General features: G+C 40.4%; 2 protein-coding genes across 2 annotated transcripts; both read right to left on the bottom strand.

Annotated features, from left to right (window-relative positions):
• Positions 1-234: 234 nt before the first annotated feature.
• LOC140858415 (acidic endochitinase-like) lies at positions 235-1,404 on the bottom strand. Its single transcript, XM_073258981.1, has one exon. The coding sequence runs from the start codon at positions 1,332-1,334 to the stop codon at positions 453-455; it is 882 nt and encodes a 293-aa protein (XP_073115082.1). The 5' UTR covers positions 1,335-1,404; the 3' UTR covers positions 235-452.
• A 9,347-nt stretch (positions 1,405-10,751) lies between these two features.
• Positions 10,752-11,911, bottom strand: LOC140858414 (acidic endochitinase-like). The gene has a single exon (XM_073258980.1). It carries the CDS (start codon positions 11,839-11,841, stop codon positions 10,960-10,962), a length of 882 nt encoding a protein of 293 aa, XP_073115081.1. The 5' UTR covers positions 11,842-11,911; the 3' UTR covers positions 10,752-10,959.
• Between the last annotated feature and the right edge of the window lie 5,682 nt (positions 11,912-17,593).

Raw genomic sequence — 17,593 nt, 5'->3', positions numbered from 1 at the left:
GCAGATAATTGTTCACAATGTTTGGAGATGGATAGCCATTACGTTCCTTTCCTAGATCGATAAAGATGACAGGGTCAAGGCAATGATGTTTGTCTCAAACATTGCACATTCAAACAATGTGGACTTGAAGAATACCTTAGAATATTTCAATATACATATTTCTAGAACGCTGCACAAATGTTCCGCTTTGGAAGTTAACACGAGAGTTGCTGCGATTTTGTCCGGTCAAAGTCGGGGAACAAACAAGCATATCGCAGTTGACTTTATTTATTTATTTTCTTTTTCAAGAAAGATCACTTATTTTAGTAAAAATATGTATCCATATCATATCTTTATTTCTCATACACGTAACACATTTAATCTTAAGACTGAATTTGGCAAGCAACCTGCTCGTCATTATTTGAGTAAACATGGTCATGAGTATAGACCTCCTTCTATGTATGTGACGCAATTCAAACGCTACCCTTCACGGTGGTGCTGTAGTTGTTCTGCTCATCGTAGTACCGGTTCCACAGCATGATTCCACCATACTTGGCAGTGCCCTTAATTGCCGGCAGAACCTGAGAAGTCAGCACGTCGGGGGGGATGTACCCGCTGCCGGCCGCATCGGTCGACGCCGGCAAGCCCAAGAAAAAGTTGGTCGCCGTCACGCTCGATATCCAGGTGCTCCACGCACCGGTCAAATTGTCGATGCTCCCCGAGGAGTACTGGCACGGTGGGTTGTTGTAGAACTGGATCCAGACATAGTCGAAAATCCCGGTCTGCAGCGCCGTGTTGAGGTGCGCGTCGGGGTACGGGCACTGTGGCGCCGCCGTGAGGTAGACCTTCTTTCCCTGGCTGCTGAACTGCGCCAGATCCTTTGCAAGGTCGTCGAAGAAGTCTCCGTTGGTCGCCTCGATGTCGAAGTCGATGCCATCGAGGACGGCGTCGCCGAGGGGGCGAGAGGAGGAGCTGCCGCCAAGGAAGTTGTCCCAGAGGTAGTTGGCGACGTTCTGGGCATCGTCGGTGGAGGAGAGGGAGTAGCTGCCGGAGCCACCGCCGAGGGAGAGAAGGACGATGACACCCTGGGACTGGCAGGACTGGATGTCGGAGGAGAGGCTGGTGCAGGTGCCTGCGTTGGGGTCGCAGTGGCCTGCGAGGTTGAGGACGGGGGTCTGGCCGTTGCCGAATGTGGTGAGGAAGGCGAGGATGACGTAGGCGTAGAGGCCGCTGGAGCAGGTGTCGGCGAGGGTGCCCTCATTGCCGTTCTGGCCCCAGTAGACAGCGATGCTGCCCGCATGGGAGCCGGCGACGAGGGCGAGGAGGAGGAGGGGGAGGAGTTGGTTGGTGGCCATGGTGAATATATGTAAGAGGAGAGGAAAGCTTACAATGGGGCTTCTCTTCTCCCCTGGGTTGAGGGCATTGGAGAGAGCTCGTGCCCCTTATATAAAGTGAGGCGCGGTGTGAATTGGCGCCTTTTTTTTTTCCTTTCGGATAGACTTGGAAGACTGACCATGGCTTCATTGACTGGAAATTAACCTGGGACAGCTGCTAACTGGGCTAGTCGTGCATGCATAAACAAAAGTCTTTAGCAGGCTCTATCTGCAATATCACCGCGGGTCCCCTAAGATGACGGCCGGTACAACGGCAAGACTGACGCCAAGTAAGATTTGGCCGCTGCCGACGTGAAGCTGTGAGTCGATGCAATTCGAAGTAAGAAATTTCATAGCCATTTATGACCGAGCATCAGATCAAATTCTTTCAAACTATGATGGATGACTCTCCATATGAACATTTTAACAAGTCAACGGAATTGAAAAGATATTATTTAGGCTGCACAATTACAGATGCATGCCCGTCTATCCTTCTACCCAAAGAAATATTTTACCATTTCCATCATAAAGTGGATTTTCTTTAAAAACAAAGAGGTACCTACTTCAAAGAGGAGGTGGAGGGGAACAAAAAACTTGAATTATATATCATTATCAGTTTGTCACTAGGTAATCATGTATCGAAGAAGAAGAATTATCATGATCAATTTGTTACTGGATAAACTTGTTTTCATAAATTATTGTTTTCAATATTTCACTTGTTAAACTTGTATCCTAATTACAATAGCAACTTGAATTAGCATTATCAATTCGTCAAAGGTTAAGCTTGTGTCCTCGCATGACTGGTTAAACTTGTGTTCTTGTAATAGCCTGGAACAATTGTCAGTTGTTGAAGTTGTGTTACCAATTTGTCACTAGTTAAACTAGCTAGCTAGTCACCGGTTAATCTTGTATCCTTGAATTATCATTATTAATTTGTCATTGGTTAAACTTGTGTTCTCGTGACAGCCTGGACCAATTGTCACTGGTTAAACTTATATCCTTAAATTATCATTATCAATTTGTCACTGGTTAAACTTATGTTCTTGTAACAGCCTCGCCAATTTGGTCCCTGGTATCAGGCAGTTAGTCAGGGGGAGACAGTAATATAAGGACGAAGTGGGCAAGGTATAACCATAAGTGGGCAACAAGGGTTTCGTAGTCTCACTACTTTTTCGAACATCAAATAAACTTGAACGGATAAGGAATGGTCAAAAAAAATGGATAACTATGTGCTTGAGATAATTGAGCCATCAATTACGCGATAACATTATCTTCTCTTTTCTTGTTTAAAAAAAAAACACAGGTTGAGTATGAAGAATCTGCAATCTCTTTGCTGTATTACCAACCATGTGGAAGCGCTCGCACGCAGCCTACGCGGACCTTTGACGTGGAAAATTCGCGGAGGGAATGCTTAAACGTGGATTTTACGGGTTCCACAAGAAACGACGTCGTGCTGCCGTAGGACTTTATAGAGTTGAAGCAAACGCCTTCGTGCCAGGATTTGGATCCGATATTCCACAAAAACATTTGTATGAGCACTAGAATTATTCTTTTTTTTCTTTTTTAGTGAGCAGGGAACTTCAAAGTTGGAAATAAAGCATATGACCTCCAAGTTAAGTAATAAAGAAACAAACAAATCAGAGGCTAGATGGCAACAAAGTCACCTTTGAATGTAACGGTCTCATCCTCCTGGTAACCATAACACGGATATATCAAACAACGCCTGTAAGTTGGCCTGTTCTATGACCAGCTAGATCTATTCCAAGAGTACTGCATCAATTAGGTACATTGGCTATTATATATAGAAGAGACGGATGTTTCGATAACGAAGTTTTAACAACCGTACATATTTAAAAAAAAAAAAAAGAGAGCTAAGTTTTTACGAAAAAAATGAAGCCACGGCTTGTCCATTTTAAATTGGCCGTGACATCTCCAATATTTTTCCTACTTTGCGTTTGAATTGGTGGCATCTCGGTGTTTTAAATTGGTGCCAGTATTTTGTCATTAACCGTTGATAGCTACATATGTAATACTGATATAGCACCTCAAATTCAAAAATCCTGGCTAGAAGTTGTCATAGGTGCTTTTTTAATCACAATTTGTTTGGATTTTTTGACTTTTTGTAACTAGTGCACAATCGATGTTGCACTAGATACATGCTTGCACGAGTCCGTCACATATATCCCTTTTTTGAGCCTTACCATCTATGCGAGACTGATGGTTTAAATCTATTCAAATCCAATTAAAAGTACTATAAATCTAATCATAAATATTATGGCTTGCCAATAATTAGCCTAGATGGGCATGTGGTGTGGCAATTCCTAATCTATATAGATAATCTTTTTGGAGAGAAGGAAGATTTTTCTCAATTTGCTCAACTCAAACTCCCAAAAAAAAACTAGAACGTAGAAGAATTGCAAAAGTATGGCATACGTCCTCTTTTCTTTCATTAATTCTCCACACTTCATAAACTAAGTATATGTAGACCCTATCCATAATAGGAGTGATGTTCTCCCTTACATACTTTAGGTACCAGGTATCCCAAAACAAACATGACCAATAGAAATAATTATGAAAAAATACTAAAATTTTATAGGTGGATTTTGACTTCTACATCAAATTTATTTTTTGTTGCTCCATCTAATTTCTTCACAGATTGAAAGATACTGTTTGATTAAAGTCTTTTTCAAAAAGAACGATTTGATCAAGCTGTTTTGAGGTCCAAATAATTGAATTTCAGAAAAATTTAAACTTGCCCAAAGTTGTATATGCCAAAAAGATATTCATTTCAAAAAAAAAAAAATCATATCAATCAGATATCATATGACAAAATTATGATCTCCTTAAATTTGACAAGCGACAAGTGACTCAACTTCCTGATATAATGAATCTTGCACTCTATTCTATCTGTGATGGTCAAGATGGTTTACATCGAGTCTAGAGATCCTCTTGGATCAATAGGCCATAGTAATCTAGAATTTTATCCAAAAAGATTGATATTACAGATATTATTTGAGTTCCTCAATTCTATATAAGTACTCAAAATCTATCTAGTATAAAGCTAATATGAAACTAAAAACACACCCATAGTCCTCATATTGTTAGTGAAAGTTGATAGAATATGTAATGGTGGTGGAACATACAACAATAGTATGAGAAACTATATAAAACAATGGAGAATACAACTTTTTCTCACAAACCCTTCTCCTTTTTTTTCTATTCTGGATACCACTTCACCACACCGTCAATTCTACAACAACCACCTATTTATAGGTATAAGAAATGACCTTTTGACTCCCCTAATAAATTTATCATTTAGACTTCCCATGTGACTCTTGGATTTTCCATGTGACTCTTGGCTTTTCCATGTGACTTTTGGTTTTTCCATGTGACTCTTGGTTTTTCCCACTTCAATTAAGTTTACAAAATGACCTTTGGATTTCTTCAAATATATTTAATATTTGCTTTTTCCAACACCCCCCTTAAACTTAATTGTTCTTTCTTCATCATGCCAAGAGAACTTTTAAACTTGGTGAAGAGCTCTGCTCCTAATGGTTTAGTGAATATGTCGGCAACTTGATCTTGTGTCTTCACATACAGTAGCTCTACTTCTTTGTTCTTCACATGTTCCCGGATTGAATGAAAACGCACATCAATAGGCTTGCTTCTTTGATGATACACCGGGTTCTTTCCTAGTGCAATAGCCGACTTGCTGTCAATGCTTATCTTGGTAGGTTCCTTTTGCTCAAAATGAACTTCCTTCAGCAAGCTTCTTAGCCATATAGCATGTGATACACATGCGGATGCAGCAACATATTCGGCTTCACATGTAGAAAGAGTAACAATAGGTTGCTTCTTTGACATCCATGAAAAAGCTGCATCTCCCATAGAAAATACAAATCCGGAAGTACTCTTCCGATCATCCATGTCTCCAGCCCAATCACTATCCGAATAGCCCACAAGTTCAAAGTTACTATGATGAGAATAAAATAGTCCATCAGTAATAGTACCTTGGATATAACGAAGAATTCTCTTTACTGCCTTCCAGTGCATTAATTTGGGCTCCTCCATGAATCTGCTGACTAGGCCGACTGCATATAGAATATCCGGCCTAGTACATGTCATGTACCTCAGACATCCTACCAAGCTTCTAAAGAGAGTAGGGTCCACAATCTCTCCTTCATCTTCTTTTGACAGCTTTGCTCCACAATCAACGGGGGTGCTTATAGGGTTACAATCTTTCATCTTGAATTTCTTCAAGATTTCTTTGGCATAACCTTCTTGAGATAAGAAAATTCCTTTTTGATATTGTTTGACCTCCAAACCCAGAAAATATGTCATTAACCCCATGTCTGTCATCTCAAACTCCTTCATCATGGCATGCTTGAACTCCTCAAACATTTGTAGATTATTACCTGTAAAAATAAGATCATCCACATACAAACACACAAGTAGAATGTTAGAATTTTTCTCCTTTACATACACAGCATGCTCATAGGGACATTGCTTGAAGCCATTTGCTTTGAAGTAGCCATCAATTCTTGAGTTCCATGCTCTTGGAGCTTGTTTTAAACCATAAAGTGCCTTCCTTAGCTTTAAAACCTTCTCTTCATGTCCCTTCTTCACATATCCTTTGGGTTGTTCAACATATACTTCTTCTTCTAGAAAGCCATTTAGAAATGCCGACTTCACATCTAACTGGTAGATGTTCCAATTACTCTGTGCAGCCAAAGAAATCACCAGACGAATGGTCTCCATGCGTGCTACGGGAGCAAATACCTCCTCGTAGTCAATTCCGGCTTGCTGCTTGTAGCCTTTAGCTACTAATCGAGCCTTATATTTCTCCACCTTTCCTTCTGCATTCTTCTTTACCTTATATACCCATTTCACTCCAATGGGTTCATGACCTTCTGGAAGAGTAATAAGTTTCCATGTGTTATTCTTCTGGATTGCCTTCATCTCTTCATTCATGGCCATCCTCCAGTTTTCATTCTTCACTGCTTCTTCAAAAGAGATTACATCCTCATTAGCATATAAACAAATGAGATTAAGGGGACTCGTCACCTCATAGAGATCTTGAATGCTTCTTGTCTTTCTGGATTCTTCATTTGAAGATGGAGATCTCGTGCTAGGTGATGAAGGTGATATGGGATCTTCAACTTGAGCCTTCACTTGTTCTTCTTCTTCTTGCACCTCTATCATGTTGGTGCCCCAATTCCAGATTCCTTCTTCATTGAATTTCACATCACGGCTTATGAGGATCTTCTTCGCCTTTGGATCATAAAGTTTGTATGCCTTGGATCTCTGATCATATCCTATAAAGATGCAAGGATAACTCTTGTCATCAAGCTTGCTTCTCCTTTGATCTGGGATGTGTGCATAGGCAATGCAACCAAATACTCTCAGATGAGATACATCTGGCCTATATCCATTCCATGCTTCTTGAGGGGTCCTTCCTTCAAGATTCTTTGTTGGGCAGCGGTTGAGAATGTATACCGCACAATTCACAGCTTCCACCCAAAACTCTTTTGGCATTTCTTTCGTCTTCAACATGCTTCTCACCATGTCAAGAATGGTCCGATTCTTCCTTTCTGCTATGCCATTTTGCTGGGGTGAGTATGGTGCAGTCAAAGTCCTCCAAATACCTTGAGATTTGCAGAACTCCTCAAATGCCTTCGAGGTGAACTCTCCTCCTCGATCTGATCTCAAAGCTTTGATTTTGCACCCGGTTTGGTTCTCCACAAGAGCTTTGAACCTTTTGAATGTCTCCAGGGCCTCACGTTTCTCCTTCAAGAGATACACCCAAGTTTTTCTGCTAAAATCATCAATAAATGTTAGAAAATAATGACGACCTCCAAATGAGGCCGGTGTGATGGGACCACAAATATCCGTATGGATGAGTTGCAAAGGCCTTCGGGCTTGATGAAATGACTCTTTTGGAAAGCTAGCTCTTGAGTGTTTTCCAATAATACATCCTTCACATATTCCTTCAGGGGTATCCTCAATGAGAGGTAATCCTTTCACCATTGCCTTCGAAGATAAGAGTTTCAAGGAACCAAAGTTCACATGCCCGAACCTCAAGTGCCATAGCCATGTGTCATCCTTCATGCATGCACTCAAGCACTTTGTCATAACATACTTGATGTTCAATATAAACATTCGGTTCTTGGTCATAGGTACTTTTGCAATCAGCTGATCATGTTTTCTTAAGTAAAGATATCTACCTTCCATAACAACATCAAATTCTTTTTCTAATAATTGACCAAGACTTAAGATATTTGTTTTCATATTAGGCACATAGTAAACATTAGAAATGAACTGTTGAGAACCATTCTTGAGTTGAATTAGGATTTTACCTATCCCCTTCACTTGAACTTTTGAGGTATCACCGAAAGAAACATTGCCTTCCACTGTCTCATCTAACTCTTTGAACATGTGTTTATACCCGCACATATGATTGCTTGCACCGGTATCCAAGTACCAAATATTTTCATTGGAACCTTCTTCTCCCTTCTCTGCTAGTAGCAAGATACCATCTTCTCCTTCCTCCTTCTTTGCATAGTTGACCTTCTCATGCACTTGGTTATTCTCATTATGGTAACATTCTGAGGAGTAATGACCATATTTACCACAAGTATAACATTTAATTTTACTTTTGTCATACCTTCGTCCTCCTCTTGAGAAACCTCGTTGCCTTCTTCCGCCAGAGGGACCTTGTGTGCTTTCTTCATTAGGTAAGACTCCTGTGCCTCCTCTTCCTCTGCCATGTCCAAAGGAACCTCGTCCTCGTCCACGGCCTCGTCCATGACCGTATCCGCGGGTATAACTATGACCGCGATTTATTTGACTGCTTTCACTAGTTGGGCCATCCTTCTTCTCATTGATGGTGAGCTTGCACTTCAAGGCTTGCTCCAAAGATTCTTCTTTCCGCATCAAGATCCTTTGCTCATGGACTTGTAGAGAACCCATGAGTTCATCAACTGTCATAGTGTCCACATCTTTGGACTCTTCAATTGCAGCTACAACATAGTCAAACTTCTGATCCAAGGATCTTAGGATCTTCTCCACCACACGCTTGTCCTCTACATTCTCACCATTTCTTTTCATTTGGTTTACATTAGAAAGAACCTTTGTGAAGTAATCCGAGATGGATTCTCCTTCCTTCATCTTCAAAGTCTCGAACTCGCCTCTCAACATTTGGAGGCGCACCTTCTTCACTTTCTCAACGCCCTTATGAGCGTTCTCAAGGATCTCCCAAGCTTGTTTTGAGTTGGTGGCACAAGCAACCTTCTCGAATCCGGCTTCATCTAGCCCTTGATAGATGAAATAAAGAGCCTTCTTGTCTTTTTTTCTTTGATCGACAAGCACCGTTCTTTGTGCCGCCGTTTGTGCGCGGTCATCTTGGGGTTCTTCATATCCCTTTTCAACAACCTCCCAAATATCTTGAGAGCCTAGCAATGCCTTCATTTGGATGCTCCAATTCTCATAATTGGTGGTGGTGAGTCGTGGAATGGGGAATTGCATGCTGTTGGACATATTTCCAACCTCCGAGCTCTGATACCACTTTGATAGAATATGTAATGGTGGTGGAACATACAATAATAGTATGAGAAACTATATAAAACAATGGAGAATACAACTTTTTCTCACAAATCCTTCTCCTTTTTTTTCTATTCTGGATACTACTTCACCACACCGTCAATTCTACAACAACCACCTATTTATAGGTATAAGAAATGACCTTTTGACTCCCCTAATAAATTTATCATTTAGACTTCCCATGTGACTCTTGGATTTTCCATGTGACTCTTGGCTTTTCCATGTGACTTTTGGTTTTTCCATGTGACTCTTGGTTTTTCCCACTTCAATTAAGTTTACAAAATGACCTTTGGATTTCTTCAAATATATTTAATATTTGCTTTTTCCAACAAAAGTGATATGAAGCAACTTTTACTATAACTTTATCCATGGCAGCTTGAAGTATGGACATTTTGGTAAGCAAAATGAAGATTTTGACTACTTCTCAAAGAGAAGTCCTATTTGGTTGTTGATAATATGAAGAAAGTTGGGATACGAGGCAGGGAGAGGATTCACATAAGGTCCTGCAACTTTTCAACTAATTAATCCACCTGCAAAGTGACCCTCCTCAATTACTAGAACCCCAATAATGAAAGCACCAAACATGCAAGGTGTTACAACAAAACCCAATCCAAAGTCTTAAAGAACACCAATCTACACACACAAGGAAGAGACTACAGGGGTCACCAATCCAATGCTTAAGTCAGTGAAAAAGAGTTTTGAAGAAAAGAGGAGAACAAGATCTAATCGGTAATGAATCAAATAGAAAGACCTTACGTACGTAGTATGTCAGGCTTTTATAGACATTGAGTCCTTGTCCCATCGGTGGACTTCAAAGTCCTAATCAGGTGAAAAATCATCCATGGTTGTCCTTATCCAACTAAACCATGAAAATTTGTCCAGCCAAAAAGGGTCTTCTTTCTCTTTAGCGCCATGCATCAGCTTGAAGGTCGAATTTGGTCCATATCACAGCTGCTAGAATGGCACAAACATATATTAGGGCTTGAAGGATTAGTGGATTATTTCTTGCATCTTTTTAATGTACCATTAGGGCTCTACCAAACATTCAATTCTATCTAGGAAGGTTCTTCCGTATAACAAGATTGAAAGTTCATCAATCCATGGAATGATCAATCTCAAGCATGCTTGGGAAGAGAGAGCTGATAAGTGATCACCATGTTTGGAGATGGATAGCCATTACGTCCCTTTCCTAAATTGATAAAAGATGACGGGGTCAAAGCAAAGATATTTGTCTCAAAAATTTCACATTTGATCAATTTGGACTTTAAGAATATCTTAGAATATTTCAGGGGAGGGCACAACGCATGTTAGAATGTATGGTTGGAAAGAAATTGAAGAATTTTTCAGAAAAAAAAGTGCTATGCTTCTTCGGTCTTTCAAACATCTCTTCTCTCCTTTAAACTCTGGAAGCATTTGTGCTCTAAGAATACATTGGAAGGGCATAATGAATTATGGCCGCAGCTGAGACCTTTGGATATCTAGAGATGATTGAGGAACTGCGTTTTGGGAGGAGTGGAAGAGGTTGACTTCAGAAAGTTTTTGAAGTTTCATTTTCTTTGATATTCTGACCCCGTTAACTTATGTTCTGTAGCTTTTATTTTTTTCTTTTCAACTGTTAATACCACTTTGTACATATTCCCTTGGGTGGCTTTCAGCTTCCCTATACATCAAAAAAAAAAAAAATCTTAGAATATTTCAATATACATATTTCTAGAACGCTGCACAAAAGTTCCGCTTTAGAAGTTACCACGAGAGCAGTGAGTTGCTGCGATTTTGTCCGGTCAAAGTCGGGGAACAATCAAGCATATCGCAGTTGACTTTATTTATTTATTTTCTTTTTCAAGAAAGATCACTTATTTTAGTAAAAATATGTATCCATATCATATCTTTATTTCTCATACACGTAACACATTTAATCTTAAGACTGAATTTGGCAAGCAACCTGCTCGTCATTATTTGAGTAAACATGGTCATGAGTATAGACCTCCTTCTATGTATGTGACGCAATTCAAACGCTACCCTTCACGGTGGTGCTGTAGTTGTTCTGCTCATCGTAGTACCGGTTCCACAGCATGATTCCACCATACTTGGCAGTGCCCTTAATTGCCGGCAGAACCTGAGAAGTCAGCACGTCGGGGGGGATGTACCCGCTGCCGGCCGCATCGGTCGACGCCGGCAAGCCCAAGAAAAAGTTGGTCGCCGTCACGCTCGATATCCAGGTGCTCCACGCACCGGTCAAATTGTCGATGCTCCCCGAGGAGTACTGGCACGGTGGGTTGTTGTAGAACTGGATCCAGACATAGTCGAAAATCCCGGTCTGCAGCGCCGTGTTGAGGTGCGCGTCGGGGTACGGGCACTGTGGCGCCGCCGTGAGGTAGACCTTCTTTCCCTGGCTGCTGAACTGCGCCAGATCCTTTGCAAGGTCGTCGAAGAAGTCTCCGTTGGTCGCCTCGATGTCGAAGTCGATGCCATCGAGGACGGCGTCGCCGAGGGGGCGAGAGGAGGAGCTGCCGCCAAGGAAGTTGTCCCAGAGGTAGTTGGCGACGTTCTGGGCATCGTCGGTGGAGGAGAGGGAGTAGCTGCCGGAGCCACCGCCGAGGGAGAGAAGGACGATGACACCCTGGGACTGGCAGGACTGGATGTCGGAGGAGAGGCTGGTGCAGGTGCCTGCGTTGGGGTCGCAGTGGCCTGCGAGGTTGAGGACGGGGGTCTGGCCGTTGCCGAATGTGGTGAGGAAGGCGAGGATGACGTAGGCGTAGAGGCCGCTGGAGCAGGTGTCGGCGAGGGTGCCCTCATTGCCGTTCTGGCCCCAGTAGACAGCGATGCTGCCCGCATGGGAGCCGGCGACGAGGGCGAGGAGGAGGAGGGGGAGGAGTTGGTTGGTGGCCATGGTGAATATATGTAAGAGGAGAGGAAAGCTTACAATGGGGCTTCTCTTCTCCCCTGGGTTGAGGGCATTGGAGAGAGCTCGTGCCCCTTATATAAAGTGAGGCGCGGTGTGAATTGGCGCCTTTTTTTTTTCCTTTCGGATAGACTTGGAAGACTGACCATGGCTTCATTGACTGGAAATTAACCTGGGACAGCTGCTAACGCCTAAGTGGCCTAGTCGGTGCATGCATAAACAAAAGTCTTTAGCAGGCTCTATCTGCAATATCACCGCGGGTCCCCTAAGATGACGGCCGTTACAACGGCAAGACTGACGCCAAGTAAGATTTGGCCGCTGCCGACGTGAAGCTGTGAGTCGATGCAATTCGAAGTAAGAAATTTCATAGCCATTTATGACCGAGCATCAGATCAAATTCTTTCAAACTATGATCGATGACTCTCTATATGAACATTTTAACAAGTCAACGGAATTGAAAAGCTATTGTTTAGGATGCACAATTATGGATGTATGCCCGTCTATCTTTCTATGCCGAAAGAAACATTTTACCATTTCCATCATAAAGTGGAATTTTTTTGAAAACTAAAAAAAACCTACCTCAAAGAGGAGGTGGAGGAGAACAAAAAACTTGAATTATCATTATCAGTTTGTCACCTGGTAATCTTGTATCGAAGAAGAACAATTATCATGATCAATTTGTTTCTGGTTAAACTTATTTCCATAAATTATCATTAATTATCAATATTTCACTTGTTAAACTTGTATCCTAATTACAACAGCAACTTGAATTATCATTATCAATTTGCCACTGGTTAAACTTGTGTCCTTGCATCACTGGTTAAATCTTCGTCCTTGAATTATCATGATCAATTTGTCATTGGTTAAACTTATATCCTTGTAACAGCCTGGACCAATTGTCAGTTGTTAAACTTGTGTTATCAATTTGTCACTAGTTAAACTTATCACTGGTTAAGTTTGTATCCTTGAATTATCATTATCAATTGGTCACTAGTTAGTTAGCTTGTATTCTCGTAACAGCCTGGACCAATTGTCACTGGTTAAACTTATATCCTTAAATTATCATTATCAATTTCTCACTGGTTAAACTTATGTTCTTTGTAATAGCCTCGCCAATTTGACCCCTGGTATCAGGCAATTAGTCAGGGGGAGACAGTAACATAAGGACGAAGTGGGCAAGGTATAACCATAAGTGGGCAACAAAGGTTTCGCAGAGTCTCACTACTTTATCGAACATCAAATAAACTTTAACGAATAAGGAATGGTTAAAAAAAAATGGATAACTATGTGCTTGAAATAATTGAGCCATCAATTACGCGATAACATTATCTTCTCTTTTCTTGTTAAAAAAAAACAGAACAGGGGTTGAGTATGAAGAATCTGCAACCTCTTTGCTTTATTACCAACCATGTGGAAGCGCTCGCACGCCGCCTGCGCGGACCTTTGACGTAGAAAATTCGCGGAGGGAATGCTTAAACGTGGATTTTACGGGTTTCACGAGAGACGACTTCGTCCTGCCGCAGGACTTTATAGAGTTGAAGCAAAATGCCACTCCTTCCTGTCAGAATTTGGATCCAATATTCCACAAAAACTTTTGTATGAGCACTAGGTTTATGGGTTTTTTTTTTTTTTTAGCCAGCGGGGAACTTCAAAGTTGGAGATAAAGCATATGACTTCCAAGTTAAGCAATAAAGAAACGAACAAATGAGAGGCTAGATAGCAACCAAGTCACCTTTGAATGGAACGCTCTCATCCTCTTGGTAACCATAACATAGATCTCACGCATATATCAAACTTCGCCTATAAGTTGGCCTGTTCTATGACCAGCTGGATCCACTCCAAGAAATCTGCAGCAATAAGGTACATTGACTATAATAGAAGAGATGGATGTTCCGATAACGAAGTTTTAACAACCACATGCAGTAAAATAATAATAATAATAAATAAATAGTAAGGTGGTTCGATCAACCAAAAAAAAAAAAGAGTTGGAAGTACCTTTACCTTCGATAGACGACAAACGGCAATGGCAGCGCCAAAGGTGGGGAAGGAAGAGGGTTTCGCAGACGACAACGGCAGTGGAAAGGTGCGAATGGCAACGGCGGCCGGGGGCGCTGATAGCAACGGCGGCCGGGGGTGCTGACAATGGAAGAGAGGCACTCACCAGCAGGAAGAGAGGGGAGGAGAGCTCAAAGAGGGAAAGGGGAGAGGGAGATCTCGATTGGAGAGTGGAGAGTGGAGAGAGGAGAGGAGAGAGCTCGGAGAGGGGAGAAGGAGGGGGGAAGGAACTTGGTTTCGCATGAAAAGACGTCGAATTGACGTGCATTGAATGCAGAAATATGAGCGACAAAAATTTTCGTTGCTAATACTATTATTAGTGACGAAAAATTATTTTCGTCGTCAATAATTTCTGTCAAAAATTTTTTTTTACTAAAAAATTTTTTCTTTAAAAAAATTTCGCCCAAAAAAAATTATTAGCAATGAAAATAAAATTTCATTGTTAATAAATTTATTAGTAACAAAAATTTGATTTTCATCATCAATAATTTCTACCAAAAAATTTTCTCACTAAAAAAATTTTCTCTCTAAAAAATTTCATCCAAAAATAATTATTGGTGAAGAAAAAATTCATCATTAATAACTTCATCAGCAACAAAAATTTAATTTTCGTCGCTAATAAATATCGTTTAAAATTTTTTTTTTCTTCTAACAATTTTTTCTTCAAAAAAATTAAAAAAAATATTTTTAAAATAGTTTTTTTGATGAAAATAATTTTCATCACTCATAAAAATTTGTTTTCAGTTAATAAATTTTTTTTTCATAAAAATTGATTAAAATAATAATTTTAAAATATAGTTGTTGATGAAAATGTATTTACATCATAAATATATTTTTTAAAAAAATTTGATAAAAAATTTTAAGCCCTATTTGTGATGAAAATTTATTTTACGATGCTAATAATTAAATATCTTTTCAATAATAATTTTATAAAAATTTAATTTTGGATTTTTCCCATCAAAAAAATTTTTCATCCCAAAATTTTAAAAAAAATGACATTAAAAAAATATTTGTGATGAAAAATAAAATTAATTTTCTTTAATCTAAAAATTTTTGGTCTAAAAAAATTTTTCAAAATAATTTCATCAAATAAATTAATTTTTTATTAGTTAAAAAAATTTATATAAATAGTTAATATATGATTTTTTCTCCAAAAAAAACTTTTTTTTTCAAAAAAAATACGTACATAAAAAATAAAATTACGATGAAAAATTTAATTTACGTCGCTAATAATTGTTATAAAAACAGCTCTTCGACTTTTGCAATGGAATGGGCGCTATGGAAGATCGATAGCTTTGAAGTCTCTGATCTCTAAGGAGCTTATCTTCTTCTTGGAGTCCTCATTCTGAAAGTCTCTGATCTCTAAGGAGCTCATCTTCTTCTAGCAGTATGCACGTAAAAAGATTATAAAGAGAAATGCTAATATAATCTAATGACGGATCACTACTTTTCCCACCTTCCAACTACAAGTCCTCAGTTCCGTACGTGAGCTTGGAAGTGTTGGGAAGGATTCCTCATGAGTGTAGAATATGGTCCTCCATCCAAAATTGCTAATCCAGATGACCATGTCGATACCACAACAGGAAGAAAGAAGAGATATAAAAAAAAGAATACAATCAAATACATGAATCAGCCCAAAGCTTACCCCCACGGGATATACAAGTTTCACTATAAAAAAAAGAATAAATACAAGAGGATATCACACTCTCTCAACTCTCATACATCAATCTTTCTCTCTCTCTCTCAACAAGAAGCATAAAACCCTTACACAACTATCACAAAAAAAACCCTTAAGAAGACCCTTTACCGCTATCTACTGCACCTAGCCACTTTTGTGTTGTCCACAGGCCATCAGGCTTTTTTTAAAGACTCAAAAATTGAGTCCTGATTGAAATCTCTCTTGTTAGGATATAAAATACTTTTCTGACTGTTAGATCAACTCTGCACGCATCTTGAACCGTCCGATCGTGCAAAATAGCCTCGAATCGTGCCCCAAGACCATCAGAATGCACGTTCCCGTACGTGCATCACGTGAAATTAACTCTGGACCATGACAGTCCACTCACACATGGACCACGATTCCCGCACTCACGCATGGTGGACCGTGCATGCATCGCATGCCTCACATGCGGGTGCACCTTGGACCATGTAGTGGACCGCACGTCCGCATCCTAGGCCGCGCACTACGGGCCACGTGCCTGCGAGCTTCTCCTCTAAGGCCTCGCATGTTGTTCTCTACTGTGGGCTTCTCCATCTTGGGCTGCTGTGGGTCAAATTCGAAGCACCAAAATTCAATAATTTCAACTCGACTCGACATTCAGCCTCCATATAACTTTGAGAGCTTCTGAATAATCTCGCCACCATACCCTGGGGCATATATTTGACTGCTTATGGATAAATAAATATGAGAGTCGAGCCAGACCATTCGATCCTATCTCTGTCATATGCTGTGACCTGCCTGACTTAAGATCTGCTCAAATTAGCTTCTTGCGGCAATAGAAACTTCACCTTACGATGTCGTCTGTTATCTTTCCGAGTCTTTCATTTCATACCCAATCCACTTGTATCTGGAGCTCCACCTTACTCTAAGCTCCCACTGGCTCCTGAAGGTCCACCTCGCATTGAGCTTCTTATCAAAAGGTAATGTCCTCCATACCTCTTCTTCTTTATCACAATCCTACCATCGCATAAAATCTTTATAATTTCATTCTCAGCTCTCCACCTGTAGCTGCTTGAATCCAGTCTGCTTAGTGAAATCTGATTACTCCTAAAACTGGATATGTATCGGATCTCGTCCAATTTCTTCACTACTCCATCATGGGTCTATAAGCTGATAGTCTCAATGTCCTTGATCGCACAGCTCGATCCATTCGGCATATGAACAGTACCCTCATTGCTCTCTATGAAGTCAAACAGCTCCTCTCTGTAACAAACATGATGCGAACATACAGAATCTAAAATCTGCTATGGAAAAGAAGTAGATATCTCATCAGATATCAGAAGAATATCATCACTTTCTTCTGTATCGCTATCTTGGACAGCCATCACAATAGTCTTTGTCCGATCTCTGAGCTGTGGGCAATCTCTGACTTGACACTCCAACTTGTCAAATATGTAACACCTGATCTTGCTGTAGTCTCTTGACGTGGACCTGAACCGCTCACCTTACGATCCTCTGTCTCTTCATCCTCTACCACCACCAGTCACTGCCATAGCCGAGTCGCCATCTGAACTCGAAGCTCGATTTTTCTGTCTGAGAATCTCATTCTGGAGAAGTACAGAAGTGACCTCATCCATCTTAATAATGCTCTTCCCCACAAAAAGAGTAGTCACCAAAGACTCAAAAGAAGGAGAAAGCGATGAAAGCAAGACCAACACCCTAATCTTCTCCTCAACCTTTTCACCAATGCTTAGGAGATCAGTGAGAATTTTTTGAAAGTTACTGAGATGCTCCTATATGCTCTATCTCTCGCTCATCTACAACTGGTAAAACTGCTACCAGAGAAAGAGAACATTACTGAGTGACTTCGTCATGTGTCTCTCCTCGAGCTTCATCCACATCACTGTCGGAGAAGTTTAGCTAAGCACATGATCATTATATCATCCATCAAGTACAAGCAAATCATACTTACCACCTGCATCTGGAGCCACTTTTAATTCTTCTCCTTTGTGATAGTCGGCTTCT

Source organism: Elaeis guineensis, chromosome 6 (assembly GCF_000442705.2).
Source record: "Elaeis guineensis isolate ETL-2024a chromosome 6, EG11, whole genome shotgun sequence".
Taxonomy (NCBI): Eukaryota; Viridiplantae; Streptophyta; class Magnoliopsida; order Arecales; family Arecaceae; genus Elaeis; species Elaeis guineensis.
The sequence above is the reverse complement of the archived record's forward strand: the minus strand, read 5'-3'. Positions and strand labels throughout refer to the sequence as shown.

Bases quoted from the DNA above. Each gene is read 5' to 3' on its own strand.
- LOC140858415 (XM_073258981.1), bottom strand. From the start codon at position 1,334: ATGGCCACCAACCAACTCCTCCCCCTCCTCCTCCTCGCCCTCGTCGCC.
- LOC140858414 (XM_073258980.1), bottom strand. From the start codon at position 11,841: ATGGCCACCAACCAACTCCTCCCCCTCCTCCTCCTCGCCCTCGTCGCC.